Raw genomic sequence first — 20,272 nt, 5'->3', positions numbered from 1 at the left:
CCAAAAACCGGGAAACTGCATCTTTACAAATTTTAAACTAACAAACGGGTAAAAATGGAGATATTGTGCGAAAGATTTCTCAATGATTTTTTGTAATTATTTCATTTCTGAAACACTTTATTATCAAGAATAAATAAGATAAACAAATAATAAACAAAGAAACCGTCAAACTAAAATTATGTACGCTAAATAAATTTCAAAATCTAGGTGTGTATGTTGACCTAGCCTAGGCAATTGCTTTATCTCGTTATGTTTTATCTCTTGTGTGCATAAGAGCATAAAATTAGGACACCAACCTGGACAGATCACTATATAAAGGAACAGACTCACCCAGGTAACACATCCAGTAACTGTTTCACGATGGCTCGAGTAGCTTTAGCGGCAGTCGTTGTTCTGATCGCATCAGTCCACGGTTCTTATGGGCAGAACGTGTAAGTATTTAATGAAGTTGGTTGAATGTAGAAAAATAAATGAAAATTCTACTAATTTCACAGGACTGACGAGCTTGGTCGTGCTACCAACTTCCTTATTCCTGCGTCCTGCGCAGATCCTCCTTTGAAGCAACTTTTCACTGGAGTGCACGTGATTCAACCATCGCCTGGATTTGGCTCAAAGATCGAAGTGTTGTGCGATCAAAAGTACGACAAGGGAGGTTGGATTGTGATCCAGAACCGTTTGGACGGATCGGTTTACTTCGAGCGAGAATGGGCCGAGTACAAGAGTGGATTTGGCAACTTGAAGGGAGAGTTCTGGCTGGGACTGGATAAGATCCACGAGATTACCTACTCGAAGAAGTACGAGCTGGTTATCCTGCTGACGGATTGGAGTGACACCGTTAAATATGCCAAGTACGGAGAGTTCAGGATGGCTGGTGAAGCGGAGTTATATGCTATCAAGAAGCTGGGCACCTTCAGCGGCGATACTACGGATGCGATGATGATGATCCAGGGAACAAAGTTCAGTACTGTTGACAAAAATAACGAAGCAATGATGGGCACGTGCGTTACAACGCGCAGAGGTGGATGGTGGTACATCGACATGACCTGCGGTGACAGCAATCTGAACGGTCTCTACCAAAACGGTGGTACTGGCGGAGTTGATCTGGAAGTGAACTTCTGGACGCCGATCCAGGGTACAAACTACGGACTCAAGGCGACTAGAATGATGATTCGTCCCAAGAAATAATTGAGTTAATAAACGTATTTACAATATCTGATGCTAATTTTAACTTGTGCTTCTTCTACTCAAATTTCCGAAAAAAAAAATATAAAAAATGTGTGAGTTACTTAAATTACAATGTTGCGGGATCCTTCGGGTTCTTCCGGATTTTGATAGGTTTTGCCTCAGAAGCAATGTTTTCATACATCGAAAAATTCCCAAAAATCTTTAAGAACTCGCGATTTGTGTTTTACTGAAAAATGGTCTGCTTTCATAAAAAATATCCTTTTTTGTTCTATAACCAAAAAAAAAATGCGTTCAAATTTCCTCGTAATTCAGTTTAAATAATAGTTAGAAGTTCTTCCAAGAATGTTCTGTATTTAGATTGACCCAGGAAGCCATCATTTTTCATTGGCAGCATGTTAAATTTGGAAAAATGATTTGTTTGCCTGTTTTTTTTTAAGGAATTGATTTGAAAAATCCATCTTGAAAAAAATAGGCATCAAAACCTGGGTGCTGAATAATGTTTCGCAAAACGGCCTCAATTTGAAACTGTCAAAGTGGAACCAATTTACTGTTCGCTATAAGTAGAGAGTATTGTTATCTAAATGATCGATAATGTTTGCGCACATAAGAACGTCTGTTGATCCTGTCGCACTTTCTTTCCCGGTAAATACAAATTACAACACTCAGATTACAAAGAACAAAACTGTTTAATACAAAAAGACTTTATTCGCGTAAACTAGGCTGTATTTGGCAGTAAATTAACTGTTCTGACCAGCTCTGAGGTCTGTCAGGGAATCGGACTGTTCTGATTTGGTTTTCCTACAAGAAAATGTACGGTCAGGACAAGTTCACTGACCTTTTCGTCCTGTTTGTGTTCTGTTATTTACAAATATGTGTGTGTTTACATGTAACGTAGAGTGGGAAAACTAGACAACATAAACTGTGGCAAAAACTACACGAAAACAGTACAGTACAGAAGTTTCTGACTAGAATCATCGTCTTGTGTGTAAACAGATAACAATACAAAAAAGTTTTTTTGTTCAAGAATGATTTTTTTGGCTTTTGAGGACCTGATGTTGAAGTTAAGAAAAATTTACAAAGTTGAAGGCGAGTTCGCCTTTTTTATAATTATAAATTGAAATTGTTTATGGAGTCGATGCGATTATATCCACCCAGAAGCTGTCTTAATCTTGATTTCATTGACACACACACAATTTTCCAGCAAAAAATATCAAAAGCTAGCCAAAATGAAACACAAACAACTAAACATAAAACAGCTCATTTATCAGTTAGAAAAAAGTCATGCTTGTGCTTGAACAGCTTCGGGACACTTTAAGGGGGGGGGGGGGTTGTTACGGCGATTGTCCACGATCCATACAAAAAAGTTTTTTTGTATGGACAATTGTCCACGAGGGGGGGGGGTCCCAAAAAAGTGTCCACGTGGTTTATGGATGGTTCCTTCCTAATTTGTAGATGTAAACAAAGTGGGAACATTCGGAAATCACGTTACGCATTCGCTCTTTTCATCACCCATATCAAACCCAATACATAAAATTTTTTTGAAAAAAAGCTTTTTTAAAAGTTATTTTTTGTCGCTTCAGTGCCAAGATACAGTAAAATAAAAGTAGCGAAATTTCAAAATTTCCTATGAAAATTCAATTTCAGCTACTGCCAGCAATTCATATGTTTCCAAATCTTTTGCATTGTTTAACAATCTCAATTTGCAAGCAAAACATATAGTTTTCATTGATTTGACTATGTGACGTAAGCGTCATTACGAAGAAATGTATTATGGATTACTAGCCTTTAGTACAAAAAAATAATAAAAAATCATGTTTTTGATGAAATATGCTTTTGCCTTCTTCACCTCAATGAGGAAAGGCTATAAAATCACTCGAAAAATGAACTTCTTGATTCGTCCTCCTAGACCCACCTTCATACCTATCGACTCAGAATCAAATTTTGAACAAATGTCTGTTCGTGTGTCTGGATGTGAGTCCGTGCACCGAAAAATATGCACACGATTATCTCTGGACTGGCTAAACCGATTTGGACCATTTTAGCCTCATTCGATCCGTCTTGGGGTCCCACAAGACCCTAGTTAATATTATGAAGTTTAGAAAAGTACTTCAAATGTTATGCTAAAAAAACGATTTGGCTAGAGTTTGAAATATTGAAAAAGGGTGGTTTTTGTAAGAAAACCCATCATGCTATATATTGTTAGAAAGGTATTTGAAAGACCTTTCCAATGCGTTCAAAAGATTGATGATCTGACAACCCCATCAAAAGTTATGAGCCCTTAAGTATTAATTATACACTTTTTTGAGGCCGGATCTCAAATATTTTGATGAAAAAGTTGTCCGGATCTATCATGCGACCCATCGTTGGATAGGTAATCAAAAGACCTTTCCAACGAGCCCAAAAGATTGAAGATCTGACAACCCTATCAATGGTTATAAGTACTTTAGTGTTTTTAATTCACTTTTTTTAGGCCGGATCTCATATGTTTTGATAAAACAATTGTTATTTTTACACTTTTTTGAGGCTGTGTGGTGTATGAATGCGAAGAAGGCACCAACCACCTAAAGGTAGATTAAGTAACGTTTTAATTAAAAAAAATACACATTAACTAATGTGAGTTACATTTTTCCTGGGTCAATATGGATGCAGAACATTATTGGAAACTCATCAGGATCAACTCAGATCTTCTGGCACCCTTCGACAAAGTTGTAAAAAATTGAATTTCCTGCCAGAATCTCACACTTGAACAAAAATGTGGCGAGACCTGCGCCCCCTGCTACCAACATTCTGAATCACATTTACTTATTGTAGCCTAAAAAATCGAGCTAGGAGGTATCTCTTATGATTTTTCAAAATTTTCAATTTTTCTTGTCGCCTTGTACACTAGCAGTGTACTGTACGCAAGCCAGTCCCATTTTAAGGGTCATGTCGCGGAATTTTAGATGCTCACTCACTATGACACGTCATTACGTCATTAAAATTACAGTTGAATACAAAAATTGGCAAGATTTTTAAAACTATTTTTGAGTGTTTTTTTTTTTCGATGAATAATACGTTTTTTTTATTCTGAGTACGCCATCAAATCGGGCGTTCAATTTTACATGAAAGTCCATTTGACACCGACCGAGCCACGTAGCTCAGTGGTAACGCGTCCGCCTCGTACGCGGTAGATCGGGCTTCAAATCCCGGCTCGAACCAACACAACTGGTGATCGTTTCTCTTCTGGATTCGATTGGCTAGTAAAGGGAACGGGGACCTTAGGGAAGGCGACCTATGGAATGTTAGCATGAACCTTAACATGTTTACATTAGTTGTGTAAAAAACTGCCATTGAATCCGATTTGTAAATTCCGGCTTTGATACTCTCTAAGGGTGTTCCCCTCAGGAACTGGGAAAGATTTGCTTTTACTTTGTTCCTTTGACACCAAATTTCCATCTCATCACCATTTCAGGATGCAAATTATTGAAAAACACGTCTTTTCTCGAATAATCAAAAATATAAGGGGTCGTTACACCAAGAATTTGAATTCTCGTCCAGTTTATCTTGCGAGCCCCAGCATTGAGTTAGGCAAACAAAAGTACACATGCTTCTGATAAGGCTTTTTCTTACGGTTAAACAATGACACTTTCATAACTATGCTTGGAAATTCAAACGTAAAAACGATTCTTTTAATCCAAACATGCTTTATCAATGTTGATCTAGTCGTTATATCGTTATGTTTTATCTCGTGTGCATATGAGCATAAAATTAGGACACCAAACTAGTCAGATCACTATATAAAGGCACAGACTAACCCAGGTAACTCATTCAGTAACTGTTTCACGATGGCTCGTGTAGCTTTAGCGGCAGTCGTTGTTCTGATCGCATCAGTCCACGGTTCTTATGGGCAGAACGTGTAAGTATTTAATGAAGTGGTTTGAATGTAGATAAATAATTGAAAATTCTACTAATTTCACAGGACTGACGAGCTTGCTCGCGGTACCAACTTCCTTATTCCTGCGTCCTGCGCAGATCCTCCGTTGAAGCAACTTTTCACTGGAGTGCACGAGATTCAACCATCGCCCGGATTTGGCTCAAAGATCGAAGTGTTGTGCGATCAGAAGTACGACAAGGGAGGTTGGATCGTGATCCAGAACCGTTTGGACGGATCGGTTTACTTTGAGCGAGAATGGGCCGAGTACAAGAGTGGATTTGGCAACTTGAAGGGAGAGTTCTGGCTGGGACTGGATAAGATCCACGAGATTACCTACTCGAAGAAGTACGAGCTGGTTATCCTGCTGACGGATTGGAGTGACACCGTTAAATATGCCAAGTACGGAGAGTTCAGGATGGCTGGTGAAGCGGAGTTATATGCTATCAAGAAGCTGGGCACCTTCAGCGGCGATACTACGGATGCGATGATGATGATCCAGGGAACAAAGTTCAGTACTGTTGACAAAAATAACGAAGCAATGATGGGCACGTGCGTTACAACGCGCAGAGGTGGATGGTGGTACATCGACATGACCTGCGGTGACAGCAATTTGAACGGTCTCTACCAAAACGGTGGTACTGGCGGAGTTGATATGGAAGTGAACTTCTGGACTCCGATCCAGGGTACAAACTACGGACTCAAGGCGACTAGAATGATGATTCGTCCCAAGAAATAATTGAGTGAATAATCAAATAAAACTTTTCTATCTGCTCTTAAATGTATATTATTATTTTTCAAACAATCACAACTCAGTTTACTACACGAATTATCATGCGGGATTGTTTAAGTCCATTGAAATCACCTCTGAAAGATTTCCAAAACATTAACGTAACGTTGACACTTTCCATATGCAATCCGTTCAAGTTGCTGCAAAAAAGAGAATAGGGACCATCCATAAACCACGTGGACACTTTAGGGGGGGGGGGGGTATGGCGATTGTCCACGATCCATACAAAAAAGATTTTTTTTGTATGGACAATTGTCCACGAGGAGGGGGGGGGGGGTTGAGATTTCCAAAAAAGTGTCCACGTGGTTTGTGGATGGTCCCATACCGTTATAATTTATTTTCTTCCATACAGGTGATAAAAAACGGTTACCTCAACGAACAATCCCTGTACCACCAAGCTCCTTTCAAACTCACGGCACAATTGCTCGGAACCGCGTCGTTGTCCTCGTCAAATGTACTGAAGCTCATGTTGAGGTTGTAACTCATCGAATCTCCCGCATCACCACTGAAGCTGCCCAAGCTCCTCAGCTGGTACTTGTCCTCCGGACCAGCCACCAAAAAGTCACTGTACCGTGCCACCGCTCGAGTTCCATCCCAGTCCTCCAGCAGTACGCGTAGTTCGTATCGATTGGAATACGTCAGCTCGTGAATTTTGCGCAAACCAAGCCAAAATTCACCAGCTATGTTGCCAAATCCGCGCTCGTAATCACGCCATCCGCGGTTAAACGTGAACCGACCCTTGGTAGCGATTCTGGATCACGATCCAACCTCCACCTTCGTAGTCTTGGTCGCAAAACACTTCGAAAGGATCGCTGAAGCCGGACTGCGGGTGAATTCTTTGGACGCCCGAATGGCGGCTTGACGCCTGGGAGCAGGTTGGTGGCAGATTCGAGGTTGTCCGGGAGTTGGCGGACTCGCAATCGCTTGAAGGAAACAAGTAGTGTTGCGTCATATTTCACTGGAATTTTTAATACTTACCATGAATTGAGACTTGCATTTGAGTATGCTAATAAAACAATTAGAAATTTTAGGGTCGTTACCAGAATCATTTTGTAAGAAAATTTCAATATTTAAATTGGGTAAAGCTGTTTGAGCGGTTTGTTTCGATTGAATGGTGGTCTTTTGGCATACTTTTTGTGAGACGTAATCAATGACAATTTTTATCATTTTATTACCTTTATATCGGATCGTGGCATGTTATGAACTCATAGCACAGATAATTCTTATCAAGAATTTATAAACCTAACCACATACTTAAGTAAGTCTTTCAGCTACTCCTAGTCTACAGCTTTAATCATCATCCGAGAAGTTCGGAGTCCGTAGAAGTCATCTCTGAAAGTGTTCCAGAACATTGACGTAACGTTCAATGCTTCCATGTGCAATCCATTCAGGTTGCTGCAAAAGGAAAAAACGTTAGACAATATTTCACCAAAGGTCACTTCTACCGTACCCCAAAGAACACGCCCTGAACCACCACGCGCTCTTCAAATTCACCGCACAATTGCTAGTCACCGGGTCGTTATCGTTGTCGAAGGTACTGAACTTCATGCCCAAGTTGTAACTCATCGCATCTCCAGCGTTTCCGCTGTAATTCCCCAGCGATCGCAGCTCATAGCCCTCCTCGGGTCCGGTCATCAGGAAGTCACTGTACCGTGCCACCGCCCGAATCCCCTCCCAGTCCTCCAGCAACACGTGCAGCACGTACCGCCGCGAGTAGGTCAGCTCGTGGATCTTCTGCAGGCCAAGCCAAAATTCACCGTTCATGTTGCCGAAGCCGCGCTCGTAATCGGCCCAACCGCGGTAAAAGTGCACCGAGCCCGCATAGCGATTCTGGATCACAACCCAGTCACCGTTTTCGTAAGCTTGGTCGCAGAACACCGCGAACGGTTCGCCGAAGCCGGGCTGGGGATGGATCAGCTGGACGCCCGAGTGACGACTCGCTTCCTGCGAGCACGACTGGGGCAAGTTGGAGGTGGTGCGGAGGTCGGCACTGGTAGTTCGAAGATCTTAATTCAATCACATTAATTTTTCTTTAAAATTAAACAAACCTTTGCTCTAATTCTGCACTAGAGAGGTGCGCAGCTAAAAGCACAACCGACACTGAAAGTAACGTAATCCGACCCATTTTGAGACGCAAAATGACTGCCATTTGACGAAACTTGCTACTCTTTATATGGTTGGTTTTATTGTACCATAAATATTGACACCAGTTGAGGCTCTCCGAGTCAATCATCGATTAGGTTATCTAAAGAGTTGGTGATAACTTAACAATTTTAATATCTCAAGCTTCCTGAAAAAAAATGTTGGCTTTGTAGAAATATGTACCTTAAATTGTCAGAATTCAAGTTCAATAAGTTTCAAAATAGAGGATTTAATAAAAGTCACATCCGTTGCAGTGCTTAAACACTCTTTCTTAATAAAAAAAATAGAAGAATCCTCCTTCAAGCACACATGCTCATTTTCCTCACTTGAAGCACAAAAAAGCCCTCATAAGTGAAAACATTAGTGTAGCGCCGGCGACAGTTCCAAATGAGAACGTGCCTGCGAGGAACCATATGTTGGCCGTCAAGAGCGCACTTTTTTTTTTTCAAGGGGCCCATTTTCCATCCCCGAAAAAAGAGAAAACAAGATTCCGGAAATGGCTTATCAACCCGTTCTTCCTGGCTCTCGGCTGTCGGTTCTTTCACAACTCCACCACCACCACAGAAAAAAAAATGCAACCCGTTGCTCTTTCCAAAAAAACGCCGCCAGCACACAAGGAAGCACTAATTGCTCGGAGCTTGTTCTTGTTCTTGCTGTTTCACTTTCTTTCCTTGTTTCAACCCTTTTTTTCCTCGTCCAAAAACGTGCCCCAAGGACGACGTTCTCGCCGTTGGGGCCGATGCTGCTGGTTGCAACATCCCGCCAGTCTGTTACAGCAACAACAACAAAAGAAAACTCCACCCACCGCCACCACCCCTTTTGAAAAGGAGGAGTAGCAGGTCGACGTCGGTTGCAATTAAAAGCGCAAACACCAGAAGTAGTAATATCAAGAAATTTATTTTCGGTACCGTCGCCCCGCTTTCCTCAAGAGAGTTGGTCTCGCCACTATGGCAAAGTGACCTCCAGTTGTTGGTTGGAGGAACTATCGAGGGACACGTGGCGCAAGACGTGGAACGTTGGGCAGAGGGAGTCGTGAACCGGTAGTTTGGAGGAAAATGAACAAATTTTAAAACATAGTTTAATGATGATTTGAAAAAATTGCAGTAGTTGTTTCGAAAAATTGATTATTTTACTATTTGTTCCACTCATAGCTAGCTAATAGTCTAGCCAATCCTACCAACCCTTTCGCAGCCCATCGAAAGTATCCCGAAAAATTAGAATAGTCAGACCTACGACGTCATGTTTACAGTTCGGATAATTCATTGGAATATTTTTTTCTGGGAGAAACCATGCTAAGAAATGTTGAATGGGAAATGTCCTGAACTCTATCTGCTGTGGTTATGGAGCCACAATTTACTTGTTTTTTTTTTATCCAATTCTTGTGATCAAAATACGTTTTTCATACCTTAGTCCCACCATACAAGTTCAGAGTAATTTTAACGAATTCTAAAACCTTTTTTACCTTTTTTATTTGGATTGATTCCATTTGTCAAAACAAGCTATTTTACATGATTGATTTTCGTGCAAGTCTTGATACAAATTTGGAGGATGTCCTTACAAAAACTTGAAAACATTCAGAAATCTGTATCTCGAGAAGGACTTTTCAGATCATTTTGATATCTTTGTCAAAGTTGTTGACTATGATGTGGAAGTTGAAAAAAAAATGAGCACACGTACTATGTTTTATCGTTTTACTCTTTTTTTACATAAACTAGTTTTTTATAAACTTTACCCAGTCTGATTTTTTATTTTTTTTGTGTATAGAGGATCAAAAATAAATTATCGTAAAAGTAGTTTTTGGAATCAAATAAAAACTAATCGATATTTTTAAATTTTCATTTGTGGCTTTTATACCAAATTGCAATCAAAGAGGGATTTTGTTAAATTTTGATAGATGATGATTCAAAAAATGTGTCTTATAAAATTTTAAAAGGTTGAAAATATTTCAAAATCAAATAAACACTATTTGAGCCATCTTTCAAAGACATCTTAATTAAAATTCTTAAAATATTTTTTGCAAAGAGATGAAGAAAAAGATCACTGGGATTCATATTTTGACATTTAATTTCGATGTTAGAAAAGCAAAGCATTTCCATCCTTGCATTTTTGCTTTTCTAACATCGAAATTAAATGTCAAAATATGAATCTCAGTGATTTTTTTCTTCATCTCTTTGCAAAAAGTATTTTAAGAATTTTAATTAAGATGTCTTTGAAAGATGGCTCAAATAGTGTTTATTTGATTTTGAAATATTTTCAAAATGAATGGACTGCTCCAAAATTTTAAAGGAGCCTTGTATTGCAAAACAATTAAACAAGATGCTTCACTTTGACATAAGAAATCAGAAGAAAAAGTTTTATCCAATTATACAATTAGAAAATCTTCAGTGATAAGAGAACGTTTTTTTAGTTTTGAAGATGCACCCCAAAATTTAGATTATTTTATATTTATCTCTTTATTTTTTTACAAAAAAAAAGCTTAGAAAATTATTTGCTTTCATTTGAAAAACAACATAATTTCAAATGTTTTTTTCAATTGCAAATATCTATTTCAAGTCTGAATATATTTATCAACAAACAAAAAACGAATAAGTATTTATCATTTTTTAAAGAAAATTTTGAAGCAATTTTTAGGCAAACAGCAATTTTGTTATAAAAAATTCTAATATTAAGGCCGTTGCAAATACTTTTAAAAGTTGTGCTGATAGGCCGATAATAGAAATAGGCTGAGAAGCGGTATATTTCCCCTAGATAGGAAAACCAGCAAGCTTTGTACAAAAAAGAAAATAGGCATCGTAATATGTGCATTAAATTTGAATATATATCGCAGATTGTGCCCTTAAACACAAAGTGTTAAAAACATTTGAAAAAACAGCAAATTCTCAAAAGATAATTATTGAGGTTGTAGAATATGCCCAAAAAGGCACAATAAATGACAAAAACTAAACAAGATAAATGCACAAATAAATACATAAAAATTTATCATAAAACAAGACAAGAACAAAATTGTGTGGATCAAAACTAAACGAGTATTAGCCGTTGAAACATCATGTTTAAGAATAACAAAAAACCGGTTAACACATATTTTTTATTTAATACTAAGCATTTTAACAAAAAAAAAAGAAATAAAATGACTCTTAATTTTGAAAACTTCATTCTAAAAATCATATTATAGCAATGGCGAAAAACTCAACTTCCGTCTTATGTTTTATCTCAAAAGTTGTCACTTTTTGTCAACTAAAACAAATAAAAAAGAAAGATATTGGTCGGTGGAATCGAATTTTTGTGATGAAAAGTTATTCAAAATATAAGTATTTTTCGTGTATTTTTTTTATACGAACATTTCTATTTATTACCATTTTTGCCGAAGACACTACATCGATCAGAATATCCCTTCTCTAGATTCAGTGCCTACGAAATTTCGACTTTGTTTGTGATAGGTGACAGAGCACTCCAATATTCTTCACCATGACAACCTGATTTTTACATTCTACTCTCGTTCGTGTCACACACAAACGAATGAACGCATTCAAATGACTACTGTCACCACGCAGCAAACACAAGGAAGAGAGAGACGAAAAACGAGAGAAAGAGAAAGAGCACGTTGTCTCGTTCATGCGGCTGCTCGAGTGGTGCTAATTTTTATCTTTGTGTTTACGTTCACCGACCGTCGACAAGCAATGGCGATCATGATAGCAGGGTATTGAAACTAGTCTGAAAAACCTGTATCATTTTCTCCTTCAAAACGGTGGCGTCGCGTGATGGTAGCTGCGCTGTTTATAACACTTTGAAGTTATCCATGGCTTATCCAAGGAACCAAAAGGTAGCAACAGAAATGTCTGTCTAAAAGGGGTGCTGCAAAAAACTTATTATTTGTTATCCAATTTTCGAACAAATCAGCAACAATTTACAATTTTGATAGTCAAACTACACTTAAAAATTAGTTTTGTTATTTTTTTTTTTGCAAAACCGCATGTTTTTTAACGAAAGTGCTAAAAATATTCGTAGTTACCTTTTGCCTCTTGGTGGCGCTTTGTATTAGTATGTGTGTGCTCAATGTTTGTGCACGTGCACGCAAAACACAGAACAGTGAGAAATAGCGAAATTTAATAGCAGCCTAAAATAAAAATCATATCGTTAACAAAAACATATATTGAAAAACTAAAATATCTATGTCTGCTTCTAAGTTCAAGTATTTTCGGTGAGAAAAATTGCCTGCTGAGAGCGAAGTTTGGGGTTATGTTTAATCAATTCACAATTTAAAAATTTAATCAATTTGCTTTGAAAAAAGCTAATAAAACAAACGTCGACGAATCCAAAAATTAATAAATAGAAATGGTTGAAATTCAAATTTATTATTTTCAATACATCATTTAAGCTCAAGTTTATACTGAATGAAATTTCGCTCATTAAAATATAATCAAAATTTCAATTTCTCGTTTTAAGCAAAATAAACTTGCTCTGTCAACCCTGTTCATCATAAAGTAAGCCCCAAGAAACTCCCCGGGCGTACTCGCTAACAAATTTCCAGCCAACAAAAAGATAACGAAATAAAGAACATTTTCCTACGAGACAACGCCGACGATTCCGAACCATATTTCCCGACCTGCCGCACAAAAGAAGCCAACTGAAAAAGAAAAAGGGGAAATTTGCTGCTCTCTTATGCCGTGCCGAGAGCAGGGATAACGCATGCAAAAATTATGATCAATTCTCTACCAAAACCGGAAATGGATTTTATTTGTATTTTTTGATTTGGCTCAAACTTTGTGGCTGCTGTCCATACAAAAATGGTATGTAAATATTCAAACAGCTGTAACTTTTGAGTGAATTTTCTGATCAATTTGGTGTCTTCGGTAAAGTTGTAGATATTGTTGAGGACTTTTGAGAAAAAATAGGTACACGGAAAAAAATTGCAGATTTTTTTATCAACATTTTTTTTACTGAAACTCAATTTCCCAAAATACGTATTTTTTGATTTTCGAGATTTTTTGATATGTTTTAGGGGACAAAAATCCGCAACTTTTGAGCCATAGAGAAACATGGTCAAAAAATCTGCCGCAGAGTTATAAATTTTTGAAAAAATAGTGATTCTTGGAAAAAATTTAAGTTTCATGCAAAAACTAGTTTGACTTTACTTTTTAATGCAAAATTGAATTTGCAATCGAAAAAAACTGTACAGATTTTTTGATAAAGGGCTCCGTTTTCAAGATATAGCCACCGAAAGTTTGATTTTAGCGAAATATTTGCAGTTTTTCAATTTTTAAAAATAGTGACGATGCGTGACCATTTCTAAAAATATTTTTTTTGAAAAGTTCAGAAAATTTGCTATAAAATTGTCTAAGAGACATTGAAGATTGGACCTCTGGTTGCTGAAATACAGCGGCTTAAAGGAAAAGAAACACGAAAATTGAAGTTTTCTAAGTCTCACCCCATCAGCCCACCATTTTCTAATGACGATATCTCAGCAATTAATGGTCCGATTTTCAATAAAATATTCTTAGAAAATGTCACTCATGGTCACTATTTTTAAAAATTGAAAAACTGCAAATATTTCGCTAAAATCAAACTTTCGGTGGCTATATCTTGAAAACGGAGCCCTTTACCAAAAAATCTGTAAAGTTTTTTTCGATTGCAAATTCAATTTTGCATTAAAAAGTAATGTCAAACTATTTTTTGCATGAAACTTCAATTTTTTCCAAAAATCACTATTTTTTCAAATATTCATAACTCGGCGGCAGTTTTTTTGACCATGTTTCTCTATGGCTCAAAAGTTGCGGATTTTTGTCCCCTAAAACATATCAAAAAATCTCGAAAATAATAAAATACGTATTTTGGGAAATTGAGTTTCAGTAAAAAAAATGTTGTTAAAAAAATCTGCATTTTTTTTCCGTGTACCTATTTTTTTCTCAAAAGTCCTCAACAATACCTACAACTTTGCCGAAGATACCAAATTGATCAGAAAATCCACTCAAAAGTTACAGCTGTTTGAATATTTACATACCATTTTTGTATGGACAGCAGCCAAAATTGTATGGAGACTTGTATGGGTGAACCAATGACGCAAAATAGCTTATTTGGTCATAGGAAAGGCCCCCACAAAGTTTGAGTCAAATAAAAAAATACAAAAAATAAAAATGGTCGAAATCGGCCGATTTCGTAGAGAGTTGCTCTTATGCTCTTTTTGCCAGCAAATTTCGAATATGTGGAAAACTTTTGCTCGCTCTGAGCCCAAACATTCACCGGTGACAATTTTCTTATCCAATTCTCTTGGAGAAGCACACAGAGGGAAATAAAGATGGTGAAAATGTGGCAAAAGCAGGAGGGAAATAAGCGGGTTAAATTAATTAACTAAGTTGGGGGGAGATCTTTGCGCCCGGGTATTCGGAAAATTTCGAGCTTATCTTCGGTGTAGGATCTGAGAGAAGCTAGAGGAAAAAAATAATAAAATAAAATAAAATACAAGCAGCAAAGGCAAAGGTTGTTGCTTCAGCGTCGTTAAGTTGCAGGATAGCACCTCGAGCTCAGGAGGACAGTTTTTCCCTCAAGTCAGGTAATATTATGGGCGGTTTCGCGACCGAAATGAGTTATCGTTTGGGACGGTTTTCCAGCAAGATAAAACTGTTGACTAATTAGCGATAGCAATTTGCTGGTTGTTTTGGAGGGTTGTTGAAGTTTGCAGGGAGGAATTACGAAAGATGTTGAGATGTTGGTGTAATGAGTATTAAATTTCATTAAACTTCTTTTTAGTGATCTTGGAAGAAAGAAACCTTGCATCAATTTGTTCAAATTTATTTTGACATCACCACAAGAAATTCAGACCGAAAAATTAATAGCATTTAAAAGAGTCACATTTTATACCCTGTTACCACCGAACAATTCCACGTCACATAAAACAAATTTAATACTCGTTGAATTGCGTTATTTCGCATCCGCTTTTCTTTTCATTTTTGTTCTACCGGCAAAATGTTGGAGGACAGAGTGTTGTATAAAGGCAAGTAGTCACGTGATTTTGGATGGTTAAAGGTGGGTTTGAGCATATCGTTTTGCTCATAAATTTTCACTGATCATTTTTATTCATGTTTAGATTTTTATCATTAAAAATCTTTCAAACTTCAATTATGCTTCTTTATTTTTATTTTTCCATATATTGTCTGTTGTCTGATTAATTCTTTATTTTCCAGTCATTTTTCATAGTTGTTGAATATTTTAAACATTTTTTGATGTGATATTCAATAGTTGAGATTAATAAAGCAACAAATTGCGTAAACATTTTTTTAGCTTCATTACTGAATAAAATGAAATAGATGATAAAAAGCACACCGTGCATCATCGAAGCCTGATCCTCTCATCGTTTTCAATTGGCGATTAATAATATATTGCCTTTCATTCGACAACGAAGGGCGGAGAAATCGGCAGGCACATATTTTTATCCATCCGACATTATTATTTCATGCTTCGCCAATGTATGGAAACGTAACACACACGCACACACACACTCACATGTTTCCGGTTGAATTTGGGACCGATGAAATATTCGAATGCAAAAGGCAATGGAATTTCCAAATTAAAAACCCAATCAGTTACCGAACTGTAACGTGTTTGCAACTCGCAAACAAATTTTAATAATTGAATTGAAAATTTGATACAAATTCAAAACAAACACCGTGGAAGCCGAAAATTTACCTCACAATTACCAACCACAAAAAAAAATCCAACCGGATCGATAATGTTGAAAACGGGTGAAAATTCGTGTCGGTTGCGTCGGGAAAAAGCACATGATAATGTATCTCATTTATAATGCTATCACATATCCCGTCGGGAATCGCGGGCTACGGCAGAGCACAATTCCAATGAAATATTGGCGAACGCTGGGCAATATTTCATTCCAGTGTCTCATTCGGCCCGGGAATCCTGCCCGGAGTGGGTCCTCTGGATCAGGGATGAAGGAGGCTGGTGGAAAGGTGTGGTGGGCTTTTCCCGGTTTGGGGGTTAATATTTCCAGGTTATTAATTAGAAAAACAAATGCGAGCTAGAGAGGTTCAAAATTTCAAGGTTAAATTCTTTTGGAATGATTTGACACTGATTGCATTATTTTCCAACTCTGACGTATTTTTATGTCAGATTTGAAATAATGATTGAAATAAATCCATAAATTTTCTTTAAAAATCTGTTATACAAATAGGAAATGTCATTGAAAATTATAAAAGCTTCTAGATTGTTGATGATGTATTCTCTAAAATTTAACCAAATTTGACATTTTTTTATGTTGATAAAAGTTTGTTTACAATGTCCATGCGTTTCATTATGTCAAAAATTCGGGTCTGCCTTGAAAATAGCCTTAAAATACCTGTTGGTGCAAAACACCTTTTCTGACATAGTTTCAACAAAATTCAAACAATTCAAAGAAAAGTTAGTTTGAGGAAAAGGAATTCATATTTGTGCGATGCCGTTCATATATTCATATAATTTTTGGGCCCGAGGAAGTTTTTTTTTTTTTTTGAAAAAATTCTGAGAATTTTTTTTTTGATTATTTTTTATTTGGTATATTAGGGGTCTTCCCTATAACCGAAGAAGCCATTTTGCGTCATTGATTCGTCTATATAAGGGCCTTATTTTACGTCTTAAGCTTTTTTTCTAGTGTAAGTCTCGAATCATAATTATCATAATATTTTTATCAGAAAAATCATAATTTCATTTAAGTTTCAATTTATTACATTGAAAATCGGATCAAAAGTTGCTGAGATCTTGCAATTGATTGTGAGTACAATTTGAGTAATAACCAAAAAAACTAATGTTGCCTCAGCAATCAAAGTTCGTAACTACAGAGTTTCCTTGATATTTTTTTTTTAAATTTTCTGAACTTTTTTTTAAGCTTGGGCGATTTGGGAACTCTTGGTAAAAAAAAAACAGAAAATTTGTATTTTGTTTTGTTTTGACAAAATTTCGCTAGGGGTGTTTATCTCGAAAACGCTATTTTTAATCTTAGAGTAAGGGTAAATTTATTTTCGATCGTTTTTTTGTTTTCAAAGATCCCCAAAATTATGTTTTTTTTTTAAATAAAACAACGTTCCTCAACCGGTGAGGAATTCCCCCTGAGGGGGAAGGGGGGGGGGGGAAGGAGGGAGACTTTGGCTATTCTAGGGGGGAATGAGGGTTTGTAATGTCTTAAATCATTAACTGACACATTCTTTGCAACTTTCAGTTTCTTTAATTAGTAATAACAACATTTGTTTTTTCCTAAAAAAAAATATTGACGTTTTAATTTCTGTGAATTTGGACATTTCTTGAAACAATCAAATGTGTTTTTTTTTTTTAATATTTCTCAGGCATTCGTATTTTAATTTTTTTGTATTTTTTTTTTTTGACACAAACAGATTTTTTGCTGGTATCCTTGAAATTTTTGCACAATTTTTTACAAGAACAATTTTTGAAAAAAATATTGGAAATTGAAACAAGCTTTTCAAATATTATTTAAGATTGTTTGAATTCTTCAAATTTTTAGAATAATCTGTGTTCTGCTGCAGATTATTAATTTTATAATTGTATTTCTTTCTTGTAATTTAAACGAAAAGGACCTTAGAATAGTGTATTTTTTGTTCAAGACAAATTGATCAACTAAACAAACAATCAATCAAAATCCTTCGTTGTCTGTAAGTTTTTTTTAATAAAGGTAAAACGTTTTTTTAATATCTACTTCAGTATATTGTGTAATTTACCATTTTATTTGTTATAAAAATTGTAATCTTTCTGCAAACCTAAAAGAAATAATTATAGTTGTGCATTTATACCACTAAATTAAAAATAAGGGGAGGAATGAAGTTCTTGCAAATTAGTCAAGGGGGTAATGGATCGGAAAAAGTTGAGAAACACTGGTCAACTTACTTTTTTTGGATTATTTTCCCGAATTACTATAACCTAGGATCTTAAATTTTGCTGAAGACACCACCATTTATCAGAAATTCTGTTCTAAAGATAGAGATTCTAGAATTCCTGATTCAAAAAAATAGGATTCCAAAAATGTTGAATCCGTGATTTTTGCTTTGGAGCAATTATCTACCAAAACCGGAAATGGATTTTATTTGTATTTTTTGATTTGGCTTACACTTTGTGGAGGCCTTCCCTATGGCCAAATATGCTATTTTGTGTCATTGTTGTTGTTAATTTCTTTATTTCCGGCGGCTTTAACCTTTCGGTCATTCGCTGCCCTTTGTGTCATTGGTTCACCCATAAAAGTCTCCATACAATTTTGGCAGCTGTCCATACAAAAATGGTATGTAAATATTCAAACAGCTGTAACTTTTGAGTGAATTTTCTGATCAATTTGGTGTCTTCGGCAAAGTTGTAGGTATTGTTAAGGACTTTTGAGAAAAAAAATAGGTACACGGAAAAAAATGCAGATTTTTATATCAACTTTTTTTTCACTAAACACAATTTCCCAAAATACGTATTTTTTGACATTCGAGATTTTTTGATATGTTTTAGGGGACAAAAATCCGCAACTTTTGAGCCATAGAGAAACATGGTCAAAAAATTTGCCACCGAGTTATGAATTTTTGAAAAAAATAGTGATTTTTGGAAAAAATCGAAGTTTTATGCAAAAACAAGTTTGACATTACTTTTTAATGCAAAATTGAATTTTCAATCGAAAAGTACTTTACAGATTTTTTGATAAAGGGCTCCGTTTTCAAGATATAGCCACCGAAAGTTTGATTTTAGCGAAATATTTGCAGTTTTTCAATTTTTAAAAATAGTGACCATTTCTAAAAATATTTTTTTTAAAGTTCAGAAAATTTGCTATAAAATTGTATAAAAGACATTGAAGATTGGACCTCTGGTTGCTGAAATACAGCGGCTTAAAAAAAAAGAAACACGAAAATTGAAGTTTTCTAAGTCTCACCCAATCAGCCCACCATTTTCTAATGACGATATCTCAGCAATTAATGGTCCGATTTTCAATGTTAAAATATGAAACATTCGTGAAATTTTCCGATCTTTTCGAAAAAAATATTTTGATTTTTTTTTTAAATCAAGACTAGCATTTTAAATGGGCGTAATGTTCAATATTTGGCCATTTAAAAATGTTAGTCTTGATTTAAAAATTTTCGAAATATTTTTTTCGAAAAGATCGGAAAATTTCACGAATGTTTCATATATTAACATTGAAATTCGGACCATCAATTGCTGAGATATCGTCATTTGAAAAAGGTGGGTTGTTTTGGTGAAATTTAGAAAACTTCAATTTTCGTGTTTCTTTTTCTTAAAGCGGCTCTATCTCAGCAACCCGAGGTCCAATCTTCAATGTCTCTTAGACAATTTTATAGCAAATTTTCTGAACTTTTAAAAAAAATATTTTTAGAAATGGTCACTCATGGTCACTATTTTTAAAAATTGAAAAACTCCAAATATTTCGCTAAAATCAAACTTTCGGTGGCTATATTTTGAAAACGGAGCCCTTTATCAAAAAATCTGTAAAGTACTTTTCGATTGAAAATTCAATTTTGCATTAAAAAGTAATGTCAAACTTGTTTTTGCATGAAACTTCAATTTTTCCAAAAATCACTATTTTTCAAAAATTCATAACTCGGCGGCAGATTTTTTGACCATGTTCCTTTATGGCTCAAAAGTTGCGGATTTTGTCCCCTAAAACAAATAAAAAAATCTCGAAAATCAAAAAAATACGTATTTTGGTAAATTTAGTTTAAGTAAAAAAAATGTTGATAAAAAAATCTGCAATTTTTTTTTGTGTACCTATTTTTTCTCAAAAGTCCTCAACAATACCTACAACTTTGCCTAAGACACCAAATTGATCAGAAAATTCACTCAAAAGTTACAGCTGTTTGAATATTTACATACCATTTTTGTAAGGACAGCAGCCAAAATTGTATGGAGACTTGTATGGGTGAACCAATGACGCAAAATAGCTTATTTGGTCATAGGGAAGGCCCCCACAAAGTTTGAGTCAAATAAAAAATACAAAAAATAAAAATGGTCGAAATCGGCCGATTTCGTAGAGAGTTGCTCTTTGCCTGTATTTTCTATTCAGGCAAAGTCCCTTAAAAGTTGCGTTTTAAAATTATTTTTTTGCCGGATTTTTGTTTTGAAAATCCTATTTTTTACATTTTGTTTTTTTTTTATCCATAAAATTTTAGTAATTGTCTGCTGTACAACTCATTAAAGCAATGTTACACTCTATAAAATACAACAAAAAAACAATAAATTTAAAAAAACAGCGTTTCTCTACCGTTTCA

At 35.7% G+C, this 20,272-nt stretch overlaps 5 protein-coding genes across 6 annotated transcripts in view; 3 read left to right on the top strand and 2 right to left on the bottom strand.

Annotated features, from left to right (window-relative positions):
* Positions 1–20,272, top strand: part of LOC6040854 (ubiquitin-conjugating enzyme E2Q-like protein 1) — a 174,194-nt gene that overhangs the window by 79,622 nt on the left and 74,300 nt on the right. The window lies entirely within an intron of this gene.
* LOC6040860 (angiopoietin-related protein 1) lies at positions 361–1,185 on the top strand. Its single transcript, XM_001850138.1, has 2 exons — positions 361–431; positions 495–1,185. The coding sequence occupies exons 1-2, from the start codon at positions 361–363 to the stop codon at positions 1,183–1,185; spliced, it is 762 nt and encodes a 253-aa protein (XP_001850190.1).
* LOC6040858 (angiopoietin-related protein 1) lies at positions 5,010–5,834 on the top strand. The gene is made up of 2 exons (XM_001850137.2): positions 5,010–5,080; positions 5,144–5,834. The coding sequence occupies exons 1-2, from the start codon at positions 5,010–5,012 to the stop codon at positions 5,832–5,834; spliced, it is 762 nt and encodes a 253-aa protein (XP_001850189.2).
* LOC119766900 (microfibril-associated glycoprotein 4-like) lies at positions 6,214–6,914 on the bottom strand. The gene is given in 2 exon segments (XM_038253342.1): positions 6,214–6,611; positions 6,613–6,914. Coding segments are annotated over 2 exon segments (585 nt in total). The 5' UTR covers positions 6,838–6,914; the 3' UTR covers positions 6,214–6,251.
* Positions 7,049–8,047, bottom strand: LOC6040857 (microfibril-associated glycoprotein 4). The gene is made up of 3 exons (XM_038253341.1): positions 7,934–8,047; positions 7,336–7,875; positions 7,049–7,280 (listed from the first exon to the last, which is right to left on the bottom strand). Exons 1-3 carry the CDS (start codon positions 8,032–8,034, stop codon positions 7,163–7,165), a joined length of 759 nt encoding a protein of 252 aa, XP_038109269.1. The 5' UTR covers positions 8,035–8,047; the 3' UTR covers positions 7,049–7,162.

Source organism: Culex quinquefasciatus, chromosome 2 (genome assembly GCF_015732765.1).
Source record: "Culex quinquefasciatus strain JHB chromosome 2, VPISU_Cqui_1.0_pri_paternal, whole genome shotgun sequence".
In the NCBI taxonomy this organism is placed as follows: domain Eukaryota; kingdom Metazoa; phylum Arthropoda; class Insecta; order Diptera; family Culicidae; genus Culex; species Culex quinquefasciatus.
Note: the sequence above shows the minus strand (reverse complement) of the source record. Positions and strands in the feature narration are given on the sequence as shown.

Coding starts and splice junctions, on each gene's coding strand:
- LOC6040860 (XM_001850138.1), top strand. CDS start 361: ATGGCTCGAGTAGCTTTAGCGGCAGTCGTTGTTCTGATCGCATCAGTC. Junction 432..494: donor GGTTCTTATGGGCAGAACGT/GTAAGTATTTAA, acceptor CTAATTTCACAG/GACTGACGAGCTTGGTCGTG.
- LOC6040858 (XM_001850137.2), top strand. CDS start 5,010: ATGGCTCGTGTAGCTTTAGCGGCAGTCGTTGTTCTGATCGCATCAGTC. Junction 5,081..5,143: donor GGTTCTTATGGGCAGAACGT/GTAAGTATTTAA, acceptor CTAATTTCACAG/GACTGACGAGCTTGCTCGCG.
- LOC6040857 (XM_038253341.1), bottom strand. CDS start 8,034: ATGGCAGTCATTTTGCGTCTCAAAATGGGTCGGATTACGTTACTTTCA. Junction 7,876..7,933: donor AGTGCAGAATTAGAGCAAAG/GTTTGTTTAATT, acceptor TCGAACTACCAG/TGCCGACCTCCGCACCACCT. Junction 7,281..7,335: donor TTCAGGGCGTGTTCTTTGGG/GTACGGTAGAAG, acceptor TTCCTTTTGCAG/CAACCTGAATGGATTGCACA.